The sequence below is a fragment of the Scyliorhinus torazame genome, chromosome 10, assembly GCF_047496885.1.
Source record: "Scyliorhinus torazame isolate Kashiwa2021f chromosome 10, sScyTor2.1, whole genome shotgun sequence".
Classification (NCBI taxonomy): domain Eukaryota; kingdom Metazoa; phylum Chordata; class Chondrichthyes; order Carcharhiniformes; family Scyliorhinidae; genus Scyliorhinus; species Scyliorhinus torazame.
The window spans coordinates 255,422,584-255,439,916 of NC_092716.1; the positions used below are offsets into that span (position 1 = coordinate 255,422,584).

The 17,333-nt window shown below is 49.5% G+C and overlaps 1 protein-coding gene across 3 annotated transcripts in view; it reads right to left on the reverse strand.

Moving 5' to 3' along the window:
- Nucleotides 1-17,333, reverse strand: part of prmt3 (protein arginine methyltransferase 3) — a 306,241-nt gene that overhangs the window by 226,094 nt on the left and 62,814 nt on the right. For all 3 annotated transcript variants that reach the window (XM_072466697.1, XM_072466696.1, XM_072466698.1), the window contains 2 exons: nucleotides 14,082-14,203; nucleotides 9,037-9,136 (listed from right to left, as the gene is read on the reverse strand). In XM_072466697.1, the coding sequence (XP_072322798.1) occupies nucleotides 9,037-9,136; nucleotides 14,082-14,203 (222 nt within the window). The remainder of the gene's footprint in view (nucleotides 1-9,036; nucleotides 9,137-14,081; nucleotides 14,204-17,333) is intronic.

Consider the following 17,333-nt stretch of genomic DNA (forward strand, 5'->3'; position numbering starts at 1 on the left):
CTAAATTTATTTTTAAAATGATAACTACAGATAGGATTTTAGAAACAAAAAGAGAAAATACTGGAAAATCTCAGCAGGTCTGGCAGCATCTATAGGGAGAGAAAAGAGGTAACGTTTCGAGTCCGATGACCCTTTGTCAAAGCTAAAAGACCGAGAAAGTGGGAAATATTTATACTGTGGAGTGAGAATGAAAGACGAGTCATAGCCACAGAAACCCAGGGAAACCGGGTGCTAATGGCCACAGAAACCCAGGGGAAAGAGTGTTAATGGCAGTCCCCAGAGAGAACAAAAGGTGCGAGAGGCCAAACAGCAGGGAAACTAACAGCAGAGGATGAACTGTAGATGTTGGGGGAGGGGAAGAGGGAAGCAAAGAGGAGAAAGGTGAAGGAAAGGTGGATAAGATTGGGGGGGAATTAAATATATATCAAGAGAGAAAGAAATGGTAAAAGACAGTAAAAATGAAATGGGATGAAAACAAATGGGTCGAGGTGGGGTACAGCTGATTATCTGAAGTTGTTGAATTCGATGGTCAGGCCGGAAGGCTGTAGCGAGCCTAACCGGAAGACGGAGACACTTTCTCTGTCTGTCAGCTTTGACGAAGAGTCATCGGACTCGAAACGTTCGCTCTTTTCTCTCCCTGCAGATGCTGCCAGACCTGCTGAGATTTTCCAGCATTTTCTCTTTCGTTTCAGATTCCAGCATCCGCACTAATTTGCTTTTATCCAGGATTTTAGAAAGCTGTGTTTGGGCCACCGCATGCCAACTGAAATTGAGTCTTTCCAAACACACCCACAGGTGAGTACCACTGTCACGAGGCCTTCACAATCACAATGAGAAAAGATCCTGGGCGGGATTCTCTGATCCTGAGGCTAAATGTTGACGCCGTCGGAAACTCCGTCGCGTTTCTCGACCGCGTCAACACGGCCTCAGGATCAGCAATTCTGGCCCCGACAGGGGGCCAGCACGGCACTGGAACGGTTCACGCCGCTCCAGCAGTTGATCCTGTCGTGAACTGAGCGCCGCGGGATCCGCGCATGTGCGGTGGCACCGGCGTCAACGTGCGCATGCGCGGTGTCTCCCTTCTCTGCGCCGGCCCCGACACAACATGGCGCAGGGCTACAGGGGCCGGCGCGGAAGAAAGGAGGCCCCCAGCCAGAGAGGCTGGCCCGATGATCGTTGGGCCTCGAGCGTGGGCCAGGCCACATCGGTGACCCCCCCCCTTCCAGGTTGGACCCCCCCCCTCCCCTCCCCCCACAGGCCGCCCCCGGACCCTTCCACGCCGAGGTCCCACCGGCTGGGAGCAGGCGTGAATGGCGCCGGCGGGACTCGGATATTTTACAACGGCCGCTCGGCCCATCCTGGGCCGAGAATCGGCGGGCGGGCGCCGCGTAGAGCGGCCCCCGACAGGTGCCGCACCAACCACGCCGGCGCCAATTCTCGCCTCCCGGTGTCGGGGCGGCTTGGCGCGATTCGCGCCGGTCGCGGGGATTCTCCGGCCCGACCGCGGGCTGAGAGTGTCCCGCCCCCTGTGCGAAGAAGAGAGGAGGTCAGCGGGAGTACGAGTGCTCGAGTGTCCCAGGCCCATACGGTGGGGCCTGGTCTCCTGTCATCTTGGAACCCCCTTGCCACTGGGCCAAGGCCTTGCTCCATCAAACCAGTGTGGTAGTCGGGGTGCAACGGCCACTCCAGGTTAAAATAACTTGACTACAGACACCTTTCAACCCTTGAAATGAAGTTCAGGACCTGGAACGTCAGGACCATCATGGAAATCCCCAACAGCGACAGACCGGACGGGAGTACTGCTAACCACTGCCTGGAAGCTCAGGCGTTTCGACATTGACGTCGCCGCCCTCAGCGAGGCCCGGCCGGCAGGGGAAGGCCAGTTCGAGGAACAAGCTGTTGGTTACACCTTCTGGAAAGGTAAACCAGAAGATCGCTGCCTCCACGGAGTCGGCTTCACCATTAGATACAAACTAGATGGCCGTCTCAGAGACTCCCCCGTGAGATAAACGAACACTTCATGACCCTTTGGCTCACCGCAGCCCGCAGCCAGTGTGTTACCGTCCTCAATAACCCAGAGTCACAGAGCGTCCACAGCGTCTGGTTTGCCCTCCAGGCTTTCAAAATCCGCACCTGCGACAAGACCTTTGGTTTCTGGACCAGGAAACACTCAGACTGGGTCAATGACAATGACCAGGAGACCCAGGAGCTGAGAAACTGCAAACGGCTTTTCTGAATCTGAAACAACAACTCAACTCCAGAGCAGGAGAGCAGCTCGACAGGCAGCTGAAGGCTGAGCTTCAACAGAAAACGCACGACCTAAAGAACAGATAGTGGGGGGAGAAAGCGCAGGGGATCCAGCGGTCAGCCCATGTGCAAGGTTTCTTTAGCACTGTCAACGCCACCTACGGCCCAAGCACCCAGGGTCCCACCCCACTGCTGGCCAAGAATAGAGAGATGCTCATCAAGAACAGAGAGGCAGTCAGCGTCCGCTGGAACAAACACATCGAAGACCTCCTTAACAAGACCCCGTCTCCAACACGAGTGTCCTCGGCTCCATCCAACAGCATGCTACCCACCACCGCCTCAGCACATCCCCAATCTGGCACCAGGGAGGAAAGTCCATCTGACATCTAAAGAACAAGGCACCAGGAGCAAATGGAATCCTCGCCGAAGCACTAAAACATAGGAGAACAGCACTACTGGTGTGAATACAGGACCTCATTTCCCTTACCGGGAGGCAGAAGAACATGCCAAGATATCTCAGAGATGCTGTAATCGTGGCCATCATCAAGAAAGGTGACAAGCCGGAGGTAGATATGTAATGGTGAGTGGCAGGCTGGAGGGAATGGAGGTCGTGTTGGTTAATGTGTATGCCCCAAACTGGGATGATGCGGGATTTATGAGACGGATGCTGGGGCGTATACCAGACCTGGAGGTAGGAAACTTGATTTTAGGAGGGGACTTTAATACGGTGCTGGACCCGGGGCTAGATAGATCCAGCTCAAGGACCGGAAGAAGGCCGGCAGCGGCCAAGGTACTTAAGGGGTTTATGGACCAAATGGGGGGAGTGGATCCATGGCGATTTCTTAGACCTAGGGCTAGGGAGTTTTCCTTCTTCTCCCATGTCCATAAAGTGTACTCCCGGATAGATTTTTTTGTTTTGGGAAGGTCGTTGATCTCGAGGGTGGAAGAAGCTGAGTACTCAGCCATAGCGGTTTCGGATCATGCCCAACATTGGGTGGACCTGGAATTAGGAGAGGAAAGGGAGCAGAGAACACTCTGGCGATTAGATGTGGGACTGATGGCGGATGAGGGAGTGTGTGCAAGAGTGCGGGGGTGTATTGAGAGATACCTGGAGGTCAATGACGACGGCGAGGTCCCTGTGGGAGTGGTATGGGAAGCACTAAAAGCGGTGGTCAGAGGAGAGCTGATCTCCATTGGGGCCCACAAAAGGAAAACAGAGGCCAAGGAAAGGGAAAGATTACTGGGGGAGATTTTAAGGGTGGATAGGGAATTTGCAGAGACCCCGGAGGAGGAATTGTACAGGGAGAGGAGACGACTCCAGACGGAATTTGACCTTCTGACCACCAGAAAGGCAGAGGTACTGTGGAGGAAGGCACAGGGGAGGAGGTATGAATATGGGGAAAAGGCTAGTCGCCTGTTGGCTCATCAATTGCGAAAGAGGGCAGCAGCGAGGGAGATAGGAGGAATTAGAGACGAAAGGGGAGACACGGTGCGAAGGGCAGGAAAGATAAATGAGGTGTTCAAGGCCTTCTATGAGGAACTGTATAGGTCTCAACCCCCAGAGGGAGAGGAGGGGATGCGGCAGTTCCTGGACCAATTGAGGTTCCCGAAAGTGGAGGAGCGGGGGGTGGTAGGCCTGGGGGCACCGATTGGGGTGGACGAGGTTATTAAGGGACTGGGAAGCATGCAAGCAGGGAAGGCCCCAGGACCAGACGGGTTCCCGGTGGAGTATTACAGAAAATATGTGGACTTGTTGGCCCCGTTGATGGTGAGGACGTTCAATGAGGCCAGGAAAGGGGGGACTCTACCCCCGACGATGTCGGAGGCGACGATATCGTTAATTTTGAAGAGGGATAAAGATCTGTTGCAGTGCGGGTCCTATAGACCCAATTCATTATTGAACGTGGACACCAAATTGTTGGCAAAGGTACTGGCATCGAGGATAGAGGACTGTGTCCCGGGGGTGGTGCACGAAGACCAGACAGGGTTCGTAAAAGGGAGACAACTGAATGTTAACGTGCGACGACTATAAGGGGTGATAATGATGCCCCCAGTGGAGGGGGAGGCAGAGATAGTGGCGGCAATGGACGCAGAGAAGGCATTTGATAGGGTGGAGTGGGAGTATTTATGGGAAGTGTTAAGGAGGTTTGGGTTTGGGAACGGGTTTATTAGCTGGGTTAGACTTCTTTATGGGGCTCCAACGGCAAGCGTAGTTACAGGTCGACATAGATCGGAGTATTTCCGACTATATAGGGGAACAAGACAGGGATGCCCGCTGTCTCCATTGTTGTTCGCGTTGGCAATTGAACCTCTGGCCATGGCGTTGAGAGACTCCAGGAAATGGAGAGGGGTGATTAGAGGGGGAGAAGAACACCGAGTCTCGTTATACGCGGATGACCTATTGTTATACGTGTCGGACCCAGCGGGGGGGATGATAGAGGTTATGCAAATTTTGAGGGGGTTCGGGGATTTCTCGGGGTATAGGCTAAACATGGGGAAGAGTGAATTATTTGTGATACATCCAGGGGACCAGAGTAGAGAGATAGAAGGCTTGCCTCTAAGGAAAGTGGAAAGAAACTTCCGATACCTGGGGATTCAGATCGCTAGGAGCTGGGGAACCTTGCACAGACTTAATCTGACACGGTTGGTAGAACAAATGGAGGAGGACTTCAAGAGGTGGGACATGCAGCCTCTATCGCTGGCGGGCAGGGTGCAAGCAATTAAGATGATGGTCCTCCCGAGGTTCTTATTTGTATTTCAATGTCTCCCTATCCTAATCACCAAGACCTTTTTTAATAAAATAGACAGGAGCATCACGAGCTTCGTGTGGGTAGGGAAAGTTCTGAGAGTAAGGAGGGGGTTCCTTCAGCGTAGTAGGGACAGAGGAGGATTGGCACTACCGAACTTGGGCGATTACTATTGGGCCGCCAATGTGGCAATGATACGTAAATGGATGATGGAGGGTGAGGGAGCGGCGTGGAAAAGACTGGAGAGAAAGTCCTGTAAAGGGACGAGTTTAGAGGCGCTGGTGACGGCGCCGCTACCGATCTCACCTAAAAAGTTTACCACGAACCCGGTGGTGGCGGTAACATTGAATATCTGGGGACAGTGGAGGCGACAGAGAGGGGTGCGGGGAGCCCTGGTGGGGTCCCCAATCAGGAACAACCATAGGTTCGCCCCAGGAAGAATGGATGGAGGATTTCAGAGCTGGTACCAGTTGGGAATTAGGAGGGTGGGAGATTTATTTATAGATGGGGCTTTTGCGAGCTTGGGAGCATTGGAGGAAAAGTATAAGTTGCCCCGGGGAAATTTCTTGAGATATATGCAGGTGAGGGCGTTTACTAGACAACAGGTGAGGGAATTTCCATTGCTCCTGACACAGGGGATACAGGACAGGGTGCTTTCAGGGGTGTGGGTCGGAGAGGGCAAGGTGTCAGAGATTTACCGAGAGATGAGGGAAGAGGGGGAGGAGTCGGTGGGCGAACTAAAAGGAAAGTGGGAAGAAGAACTAGGGGAGGAGATAGAGGAGGGTATGTGGGCTGATGCCCTAAGCAGGGTAAATTCCTCTTCCTCATGCGCCAGGCTTAGCCTGATTCAATTTAAGGTGCTACATAGAGCACACATAACGGGAGCAAGATTGAGCAGGTTCTTTGGAGTGGAGGACAGATGTGGGAGGTGTGGCGGGAGCCCGGCAAACCACGCACATATGTTTTGGGCGTGCCCGGCACTGGAAGGGTATTGGAAGGGAGTGACGGGAGTGATTTCGCGGGTGGTGAAGGCCCGGGTCAAACCAGGCTGGGGGTTAGCTCTATTTGGAGTTGCGGAAGAGCCGGGAGTGCAGGAGGCGAAAGAGGCCGACGTTGTGGCCTTTGCGTCCCTAGTAGCCCGGCGCAGGATCCTACTCATGTGGAAGGAGGCGAAACCCCCCGGACTGGAGGCCTGGGTAAATGATATGGCGGGGTTCATTAAACTGGAGCAGATAAAGTTTGCCCTGAGAGGATCGGCTCAGGGGTTTACCAGGCGGTGGCAGCCATTTCTCGACTACCTAGGGGAACGTTAGAGGGAAGACAGATGACCAGCAGCAGCAACCCAGGGGGAAGGGGGGGGGGGGCGGGAGGGGGGGGTGGTTTAGTTTAGTTTAGGTCAAAGATAAAGTGGTTTTGTTACTTGTGTATTGTTAAAAATTTCTGTATTGTTATTGTTGCGTTTGCTTTGTAAGAGGGGACAAATTGTTGTTTGGGAAAAAAATTTCAATAAAACATATTTTTTAAAAAAAAGGTGACAAGCCAGAGGAATTTCCTTGCTGTAAGCCACAGGGAAGATCATTGCAAGAGTCCTCTTTAATCGCCTCCTCTCAGTGTCTGAAGAGCTTCTCCCAGAGTCTCAATGCAGATTCCACCCACTAAGGAGCACAATGGACATGATCTTCACAGAGCGCCAACAACAAGAAAAATGCAGGGAACAGCACCGACCCTTCGACATGGCCTTCTTTGTTCTCATAAAGGCCTTTGGCACCGTCAATCGTTGAGGGATTATGAAGCCTTCTCTTCCATTCCGACTGCCCCCAAACGTTTGTCCTCCTCCTGGCCCATGGTGACATGCAACTCATGACCCTGACCAACAGATCCACCCCAGAACCAATTTACACTTGGACTGGGGTCAAGCAAGGTTGTGTCATTGCAGCAACACTCTTTCGATCTTCCTTGTTGCAACTCGCTGCTGAATTGAAGCTAAACTACAGGACAAACTGGAATCTGTTCCACCTCTGCCACCTGCAGGCCAGATCCAATGTCATCCCATCCCGTCATTGAATTACAGTACACAGATAATGTTTGTATCTGGGCATACTTGGAGCACAAGGTCCAAGCCATCGTCAACCCCTTCACCGAAGCATCCGAAATGATGGGCCTTACACCTAAACACAGAATCATCATAAAATTTACAGTGCAGAAGGAGGCCATTTGGCCCATCGCATCCGCACCAACCCACCAAAAGAGCACCCCACCTAAGTCCATGCCTTCACCCTATCCCCGGAACCCAGTAACAGCACCTCACCTTTTGGACACGAATGGGCAATTTAGCATGGCCCAATCCACCTAACCTGCACATCTTTGGACTGTGAGAGGGAAGCAGAGCACCCGGAGGAAACCCACGAGGCGAATGCGCACACTCCTCACAGCAGTCACCGGAGGCCGGAATTGAACCGGGGACCCTGGAGCTGTGAGGCTACCTGTGCCACCGTGCTGCACATCTGTAAGTCAAAGGTCCTCTGTCATCTACCAACCTGCCCTCGCCACACCGCACTGCCCCCAGTTATCAAACTCTGCTACTTGGCCATGGACAATGTGGACCACTTCCCATACCTTGAGAACCTATTGTCAACAAGGGCAGACATCAACGACTATGTTCAACACCATCTTTGGTGTGCCAATGCAGCCTTCCGTTGCCTGAACAAGAGAGTGTTTGACGGCCAGGACCTCAGACCTGGCAGCAAGCTCGTGGTCTCCAGAGTGGTAGTGATGGTTTAGCACACAGGGCTAAATAGCTGGCTTTTAAAGCAGACCAAGGCAGGCCAGCAGCACGGTTCGATTCCCGTACCAGCCTCCCCGAACAGGCGCCGGAATGTGGCGACTAGGGGATTTTCACAGTAACTTCATTGAAACCTACTTGTGACAATAAGCGATTTTCATTTCATTTTAGGGCAGCACGGTAGCATGGTGGTGAGCACAATTGCTTCACAGCTCCAGGGTCCCAGGTTCGATTCCCCGCTGGGTCACTGTCTGTGCGGAGTCTGCACGTTCTCCCCGTGTCTGCGTGGGTTTCCTCCGGGTGCTCCGGTTTCCTCCCACAGTCCAAAGATGTGCAGGTTAGGTGGATTGGCCAAGCTAAATTGCCCTTAGTGTCCAAAATTGCCCTTAGTGCTGGGTGGGGTTACTGGGTTATGGGGATAGGGTGGAGGTGTGGACTTGGGTAGGGTGCTCTTTCCAAGAGCCGGTGCAGATTCGATGGGCCGAATGGCCTCCTTCTGCACTGTAAATTCTATGTAAAAAATTCTATGATGCCCGTCCTCCTGCATGGCTCAGAGGTGTGGACCTCAAAACCCTGGAGAAGTACCACCAGTGCTGCCTCCGCAAGATCCTGCAAATCCATTGTAAGGTTAGGTGTGTCACTGTCCGTGCTCTCGCTCAGGCCGACACCTCAGGCCGACATGGACTGACCATGTTCGATCAGCTCCACCGGCGGAAGGCATCACCCACATGCCTGACACAAGACTCCCGAAACATGCGCTCTACTCGAAGCTTCGATGTGGCAAACGAATGCTAAGAGAGCAAAGAAAACGCTTCCGGGGCACCCTCCTTGAAAAAGAGCAACATCCCCACCAGCACCTTGGAATCCCTCGCCCAGGATTGCCCGAAGAGGAGGAAAAGCAGCCGGGAAGTAGCTGAACACCACGTCTCAATGCCGAGAGCAATCTGAGGCCATGCATCGACAGGGAGAGAGGAGGGTGGCAACCTGGGCACCCCCCCCCACCCGTCCCCCCCACCCGTCCCCGTCCCCCCCCCCCCCCCCCCCCCCACCATCATTGCCCCACCTGCGGCTCAAACATTGAACTCCTCGGTCACCCGAGAACTTATTTTTACCGTGGAAGTGAGCAATCCGCGACCCCGAATTGTAACTTACCAACCTGAAAAACAGAATTCTAAAATCTTGTTGTTCCAGTACATTCAGGTAATTACAATTCACACTGCGGCAACCTTACGCATTTCTCGATTCAAAACAAAAACTCACCATCCACTCTGAAATAATAACGTCCACTTTGGCAACGGGAAGTTCGACATCCTCAATCCTTCCTCTGATGAGCGTGACAACACCGTCCAGGTCATTTTCCCTGGTAGTATAAGTGAGAAGAGTTTGCTATAAAAAAATGGAATGGTGTAGTACGCAGCGTGCAACTTAATACTGGAACCTATCAATTTAATTTCCTGTCACTGACATATAGCACCTTGAAAACAGTAAAGGTTCCCATGGGGCTTCACAGTTCTGATATCGAGCCATGGGAAGACACAGTAGGTTCATTGGTCAGATTGTCGCGAGCACTCTGCCCAAAGTCAGGTCCTCGGCATGTTGTCCGCTGATGCTTCCTGCTGAGCTGTTTTCTTGGCATTGTTTTTTGGGGGGCAGTGGTGGATTTACCTTCCACCAAGTGATCAAAATGCAACTACTTTAACCGAATAATTACAATACTGAACCCTCTTCAACACTGTATGGCTGATATTTTAATAAAAGTGATCACATGTATAGCACAGTGGTTAGCACTGTTGCTTCACAGCACCAGGGTCCCGGGTTCGATTCCCGGCTTGGGTCGGTGTCTGTGCGGAGTCTGCACGTTCTCCCCGTGACTGCGTGGGTTTCCCCCACGTGCTTTAACAGTGGTGCCCTATTTACTGTCATCAGAAATCTCAAAGGAAATTTAACTGAAATATGTACTATTGATGGCGATACATCATTTTAATCCATTAAACCTCATCAAATCCTACAGCTAAAACATTGTGTCAGCGATGACGCCCTTGAATTTTAGCAGTGCTTAAATTTAGGCTGATTATCCATTTTGACTAATTGTATATTTAAATGAAGAGAGATTCAGTAGTCTTTCACCTCACGGTGTACAGAGGTAGCACAGTATTGCAAATGCATTTAATCCATTTTAAGGCACTGTTTTGCACACAATTTAGCATCATTATGGGAAGACATTATTGCCTGCCTTTGTGGCCGAACCCTACATTAAATCGGAAAATGTGTAATGGCTACAGTTGATTCATGGATTACTGTACGTTACTGAGCAATATTTGATAATGGGCGACACGGCAGTGTAGTGGTTTGCACTGTTGCTTCGCAGCGCCAGGGACCCAGGTTCGATTCCCGGCTTGGGTCACTGTCTGCGCAGAGTCTGCACCTTCTCCCCGTGTGTGCGTGGGTTTCCTCCGGGTGCTCCGGTTTCCTCCCACTAGCCTCGAAAGACGTGCTTGTTAGGTGAATTGGACATTCTGAATACTCCCTCAGTGAACCCAAACAGGCGCCGGAATGTGGCGACTAGGGACTTTTCACAGTAACTTCATCGCAGTGTTAATGTAAGCCCACTTGTGACACCAATAAAGATTATTATTAGAAGCCTTGAACTTTACCTGGACTCAAATTACACAGTCTCCAGGGTCGTAGAACTTTGCTTTTGTAAGTTAGCCTTAAGTACATGAATTGTACACATATCAGGAAAGGATTGGCGGGCAGGGTCTATTTTCTCTTGAAAAGAGAAGGATCAGAGATGGCCTAATAGAGGTCTTTAATAATTTGAAGGGTTTTAATGGAGTGGATACGGAGAGAATGTTCCCTCTCTCTATGGAAGAGCATAACTAGAGCATCAAGAAATGCAACAGGGAACTCAGAAGAAACGTCTTTGCCCAAAGATTCAATGAAAACATGGAACTTGCTACCACAGGGAGTGGTTAAGGTGAATGTTATAGATGCACTTAATGAGAAGTTAGAGAAGCAAATGAGGGAGAAGGGGATAGAGGGTTACGATGAGGAAAGATGGGAGGAGGCTGGAGTGCCAGCATGGACTGTTTAGGGCCGAATGGCCTCATTCTGTGTTGTATATCCCATGTAATAACTTTGCCACTTGTTAGACCCCCAAAATCCAATTCACCTTACACCTAGGTGCTTCGGCACACTTGACCCAGATGTACAACTCTGATCATGTGATCTTTGACTCACACTTTGCAAATCCAGTAAACGCTCAAAGGAACCAGGAGCAGGTTCATACCGAGAGGGGGGGCAGACAGAAAATGGGAGGACCAGCAGGAAAGAAAAAAGTGATCAAATAAAGGAAGAATGAATGATGGAGACAACCTGGGAGGTCGAAGGGCATTGGTTTATGACAGGAAGAAGAATGGAAGAGAAGAGGGGCAAAAACAGTCTGAACGAAGGGAGACAAGAGAGAGGGACAGAGGCAATTGTTATTTTGTCCACTGCGCTAAAACGCGAGATGAAAAAAAGTTTGTTGTCAACACCTTGAAGGAAGGGAATAGAGCAAATTAACTAACTCATCCAAATAGTTGAAGGCAATCCACCGATAACCTTGGGCATATGGTATGCACAGGGCAGCTCGGTGACAATTTATGGCGCAATTTCCATGGAAAATAATTTCCACTCTATAAATGAAAGACATTTTTCTTCAACTTGACAGTACACCTAGATCTCTCTGCCTACCGCAGAGTAAAGAGGCGAATATAGAAGGTCACCCTCAAACATTCCTCTACCCCAGGTTGAAGGAAGCAAACTTCGAGCTGGTTTATCCATACGTTCCCCCCCCCCCCCCCCCCGAACCCCCCCCCCCTCTCCGCACCCCCCCCCCCCCCCCCACCCGCCAACGCCTGTTCGACGCCTTCATACATTTGCGCCTCTGTGCAAGATTCTCTAACGAGCAGGGAAGTAAAAACTGAGAAGGAGTCAGCAAGGGGGAAAAGCGAAAAGCAGAGGTGATTCAAACGCTAACAAACTGAGGATAGTTCCAGCAGTTTTGAGGTCAATGGAATAATTGTCATTTTAGTTCAAAGACGTTAATAAAGGCTTCACCTATTAAATCATAAAGTGCCAATAATGTTGTGTGCAGTCATTTTATTTTCACAGAATCATACAATTTACAGTGCAGAAGGAGGCCATTCGGCCCATTGAGTCTGCACCGGCTCGTGGAAAGAGCACTCCACATAAACACCTCCACCCTAACTCCGTAACCCAGTAACACAAGCTAACATTTCTTGGACACTAAGAGGAAATTTAGTGTGGCCAATCCACCTAACTCGCACATCTTTGGACTGTGGGAGGAAACCGGAGCACCCAGAGGAAACCCACGCAGACACGGGGAGAACGTGCAGACTCCGCACAGACAGTGACCCAAGCCGGGAATCGAACCTGGGACCCTGGAGCTGTGAAACAACTGTTCGAACCACTTTGCTACCGTGCTGCCCAATTTTATTTTGCACCGTAGCCCAGTCAGGTCGACAGGCAAGCAAGCCAGTTCTCGGCTTTACTCAAGCTCTACTCTCATGACTGACCCACAGAATAAATGCTGCAACATTTATCTGAGATAATTAGCCTTTCCATCTATCTCTCTCTCGCTCCCTCTCGCACTGAGAAAGCCTGTTCTGCTCACGTCAGCAACATACGGACTGGGAGCAGGAACTCAAAGAGTACAGCAGGCCAAAAAAAAGCCGAAGGAAGATAAGGAGAAATTTGCTGAGTGCAGCGAGTTGCTATGAATGCACCGACGGATCCAATCGCAAAGCTCAAAAGGGATGGGAATTATAACTGAAAAAGGGGAAAAGAATGATGTGAGGATGTGGGGGACGAGCAAGGGGCAGCGGCAATAACTGGCACAGTCAGGATGGGCAGAATGGCCTGCTTTCATGCTGCACAATGCAGTGAAAGTTCTCTGCCACATTCCATCGCTCATGCAGTGCATGCCCGTTTCCGCGGAAACCGCTGGAATTACTCTGTGCGCTTTTGTTTGGATCCTCTCAGCTGCCCCTCTTTCTCATTCCCACCTCGCCACATTCCCACCTCGCCATGTGCAGTGCCGCTGAGATCAAATGAAAGCTATCATTGTCCTCCTGCAACAATGTTCAAGGAGCCTGCTTTTTGCATTTTGCTTCAGCACGCGAGAAAAATACGAGCGAAACGCGGATCCAACTGCGCAAGTCATCGGGTGGCCAGTTCTGCAGCCGCGCTGGCAGAGAGTCCCGGAAGGAGGTCCCGGGCACACGTTCAACGTGGAAACAGCTGCAGTGGGAGGAAAGGACACAGGGGAGCGAACAGGCAAGAACGGTGCAAGCCATCGAAGAACGGAGCTGTTAACCACTGCAATTACGGGACATCAATTCAACTCTTCAATCGTCAGCTGCCTCCACAAAACACATAGGAGGTTTGTTACGGAGACAGGCAACTGCAGAATTATTACATGAAAAGACACAATAGACAAATACGTGGGCCAATGAGCTTTGAAAAGGCAGTAATCCAACGTCTGGGATATACAACTTCATTTATTGCACAGAACAGACCTAAATTCATATCAATAGCATAGAGTACAAGTCTAAACGCAACTTTGTCACTTTGGATTTCCATTGCTCTTGAGTGTCTCACTAGGCACATCTAGAAGCAAAAAATGAAAAACTCAGATAACAGCTATCAGACCTGCACAGATTTCCCCCAGGATCTAAGGACCATGTCTGAAAACATACTCGGCCTCAGTAGATCGTGTTAATCTGATAATAATCCTGCACTGCTTTAAACTGAAACTCTTCTCCTTGCATCAATGAAACTCATTTAGCTAGCAATCATGTTAATTCATGGCCTGTGGCAGGAGTGGTTAGGACCAGACCAGCACTCGCTCTTGTGCCCCATTTCCCCCTCAGTGCTGTTTATTGTGGATCTCGAGGTGTAAATACTGAAATCCAATCAGCAAGCAACTTCAACTCTTAAGTTTTAATGATTCTCTGCCCCACCACACACCATATCCATCTTCCTGAATATGCCATTATCATGACAGCTAATGTTACACTGGACAGAATAATTACTCAAGCTGGTAAAATTTATTTCCTGTGCACGATCCTTATCACTGTCCTTTTCTGTTATCTCATTCTCCCAGCGTCCCCAATCCGTCTCCTGCCTGCCTTTCAAGGCAGAGGAACGATCTCATTAAAATGGCAATTCTGAGGACAATGCGTGGAACAATGGCCCTGGAAGCTCGGGAGAGGAAAGCAAGAGTGCAAAATTCATTTTACCTTACAATATCCATGGCCTGGTAAATGATCTCAGACTGGTCGACTCCAATCACGTGCTTGGCCCCCGCTTTGGCTGCAAACATGGATAGGATCCCAGTTCCACATCCAACGTCCAAAATAACCTGGAAGCCATTTCAACATGTTAAAGCTTGGCGGACGGGTAACTAAGATACATAAAAATATCACAGTTCCAGAACAGTATCCACAATCAGCTCCAGGGACCCGGGTTCGATTCCCGGCTTGGGTCACTGTCTGTGCAGAGTCTGCACGTTCTCCCCGTGTCTGCGTGGGTTTCCTCCGGGTGCTCCGGTTTCCTCACAAAGTCCCGTAAGACGTGCTGTTAGGTAATTTGGAGATTCGGAATTCTCCCTCTGTGTACCTGAACAGGCGCCGGAATGTGGCGACGAGGGGATTTTCACAGTAACTTCATTGCAGTGTTGATGTAAGCCTACTTGTGACAATAAGGATTATTATTATACCAGAATCTGGTTCTATTCAATGCCAAGAGGCAATCCTTCATGTATAAACGTACATTGCATATGGAAGGCCAGTGTAATCCTGCAAAACAATCGCCAATGCTGAATTCCACTGGGATTTGTGGAGCAAACATCAGGACCGGGCCTAACATTTTCCCATCCTCAGCTCAATTAAATTGCAACATGCATGAGCTTTCCCCACGGGGAACTGCCAATGCAACTCTTGACCCACAACCCAGAATTACACCGCACCGGCACACACCCCTAGGTGGCGTATGAGAGGTTTGGTCACTGTATTAACCGCATCTGAATTCAGTACGAGCAGTAGTTAAGAGGTTTCAAACCCACTCTGGCATTTCACATGAAAACCAATTTTATTTGATAAGATGCCTCCTCCTTTTTATCTTGACATCCAACCAGCCGATTAAACAGGTGAAGCTTTTTGATGAGGGTTAAGGTTATAAACCTCACTTGGGGTCGTGTTCAATGTTATTTTATGGTGAGCGAGGAGAGAAAAGAAACGGGGGAGCATTGTTTTTAATCTTCAGAATTAAAGAACAATTTTTATTCCGCTTGTCAAAATTAGGCACCCAATGCTGTTTCTCGCTGAAAAAAATGAGAAGAAAACCCTCTGGTATCCTCTGGTGTTTACAGTGCGCTACAAACAATACTTACCGAATATGCAAAAAAAAAAGTACTTTCCCATTAAACCAGACTGTAGAATGCCTGTTCCCTCCAAAATAAGATCCAAAATTATATTTTCTTATGGGGTGCTCAGAATGAATTTAATATTTTGATACTTGAACCTATTACATGATATACTCTGATGATAATAATTATCTTTATTATTGTCACAAGTAGGTTTTACATTAACACTGCAATGAAGTTACTGTGAAAATTCCCCAGTCGTCACATTACGGCCCCTGTTCGGGTACACGGAGGGAGAATTCAGAATGTCCAGCTCACCTAACAAGTACGTCTCTCGGGACTTGTGGGAGGAAACTGGAGCACCCGGAGGAAACCCACGCAGACACGGGGAGAACGTGCAGACTCCGCACGGACAGTGACCCAAGTCGGGAATCAGACCCGGGTCCCTGGCGCTGTGAAGCAACAGTGCTAACCACTATGCTGCCGTGCCGCCCATTAGATTATCATAGAATTTACAGTGCAGAAGGAGGCCATTTGGCCCATCGAGTCTGCACCGGCTCTTGGAAAGAGCACCCCACCCAAGGTCAACACCTCCACCCTATCCCATAACCCAGTAACCCCACCCAACACTGAGGGCAATTTTGGACACTAAGGGCAATTTATCATGGCCAATCCACCTAACCTGCACATCTTTAGACTGTGGGAGGAAACCCACGCACACACGGGGAGGGTGTGCAGACTCCGCACAGACAGTGACCCAAGCCAGAATCGAACCTGGGATCATGGAGCTGTGAAGCAATTGTGCTAACCACTGTGCTACCGTGCTGCCCAAATATTGCTCAGTAATGTACTGTAATTCAAATGAATCAACTGTAGCCATTACACATTTTCCGATTTAATGTAGTGTCCGGCCATGAAGGCAGGCAGTAATTTCCTCCCACAATGATGCTAAATCGTGTGCAAAACAGCGCCTTAAAATGTATTAAATGCATATGCAATACTGTGCTACCTCTGTACACAGTGAGGTGAAAGGCTACTGAATCTCTCTTCATTTAAATATACAATTAGTCAAAATAGATAATCAGCCTAAATTTAAGAACTGCTAAAATTCAAGGGCTTCATCGCTGACACAATGTTTTAGCTGTAGGATTTGATGAGGTTTAATGGATTAATGTGATGTATCACCATCAATAGTACATATTTCAGTTAAATTTCCTTTGAGATTTCTGATGACAGTAAATAGGGCACCACTGATAAAGCTGCCGTAATAATGCGAGATCACGTTGACTAGGATTGCAGTGAACTGTAACAAACAGATTTTTACCAGAAGCTCCACTCATCCGTGTATTCTTCATGAGAAATGCTGTCATTGCAAAATTGATTCAGTTCATTCTAATGGCGCAGATAAGCATGGATTTTCAAATACATTTTCGAAGCACTGATATTAAAAACCACAGCAGGCTACATATTGCTTTAAACCAGTGTTTGTTCTCTTAGTCTCTCTTATAAATAGTTCTTTCGTATTAAAATAATACTGAATAAATATTAGCAGGCTTTGCACTCCCTGAGGTTAATGGAACAGCTTTATATCACCAGATGGTACAACAACAAAAATGCATTTACATCGCACCATTATTACTGTGAAACCCCGTGTGCAGACAGAAGTCAGCTGTTCTAGCAAAGAATAGGATGTGCAGCTTAAAGTTCAGTTCAGGTTCACACAGGACATCAAGACTGAATGGCCTGGTTTAGCATAACAAAGTGCTTAGCAAGGACCAAGGAGTCGACGGCAAGAGAGCAGGAATTGCAGTAATGGCTATGGCAAAGTTGTAACTCACCCAAGATTTCATTCCGCCAAGCGATCTACAATTGAATCATAGAATTTACAGTGCAGAAGGAGGCCATTCGGCCCATCAAGTCTGCACTGGCCCTTGGAAAGAGCACCCTACTCAAGCCCACGTCTCCACCCTATCCCCGTAACCCAGTAACCCCACTTAACCTTTTTGGACACCAAGGGCAATTTAGCATGGCCAATCCACCTAACCCGCACATCTTTGGACTGTGGGAGGAAACCGGAGCACCCGGAGGAAACCCACGCAGAAACGGGGAGAACATGCAGTCAGTGACC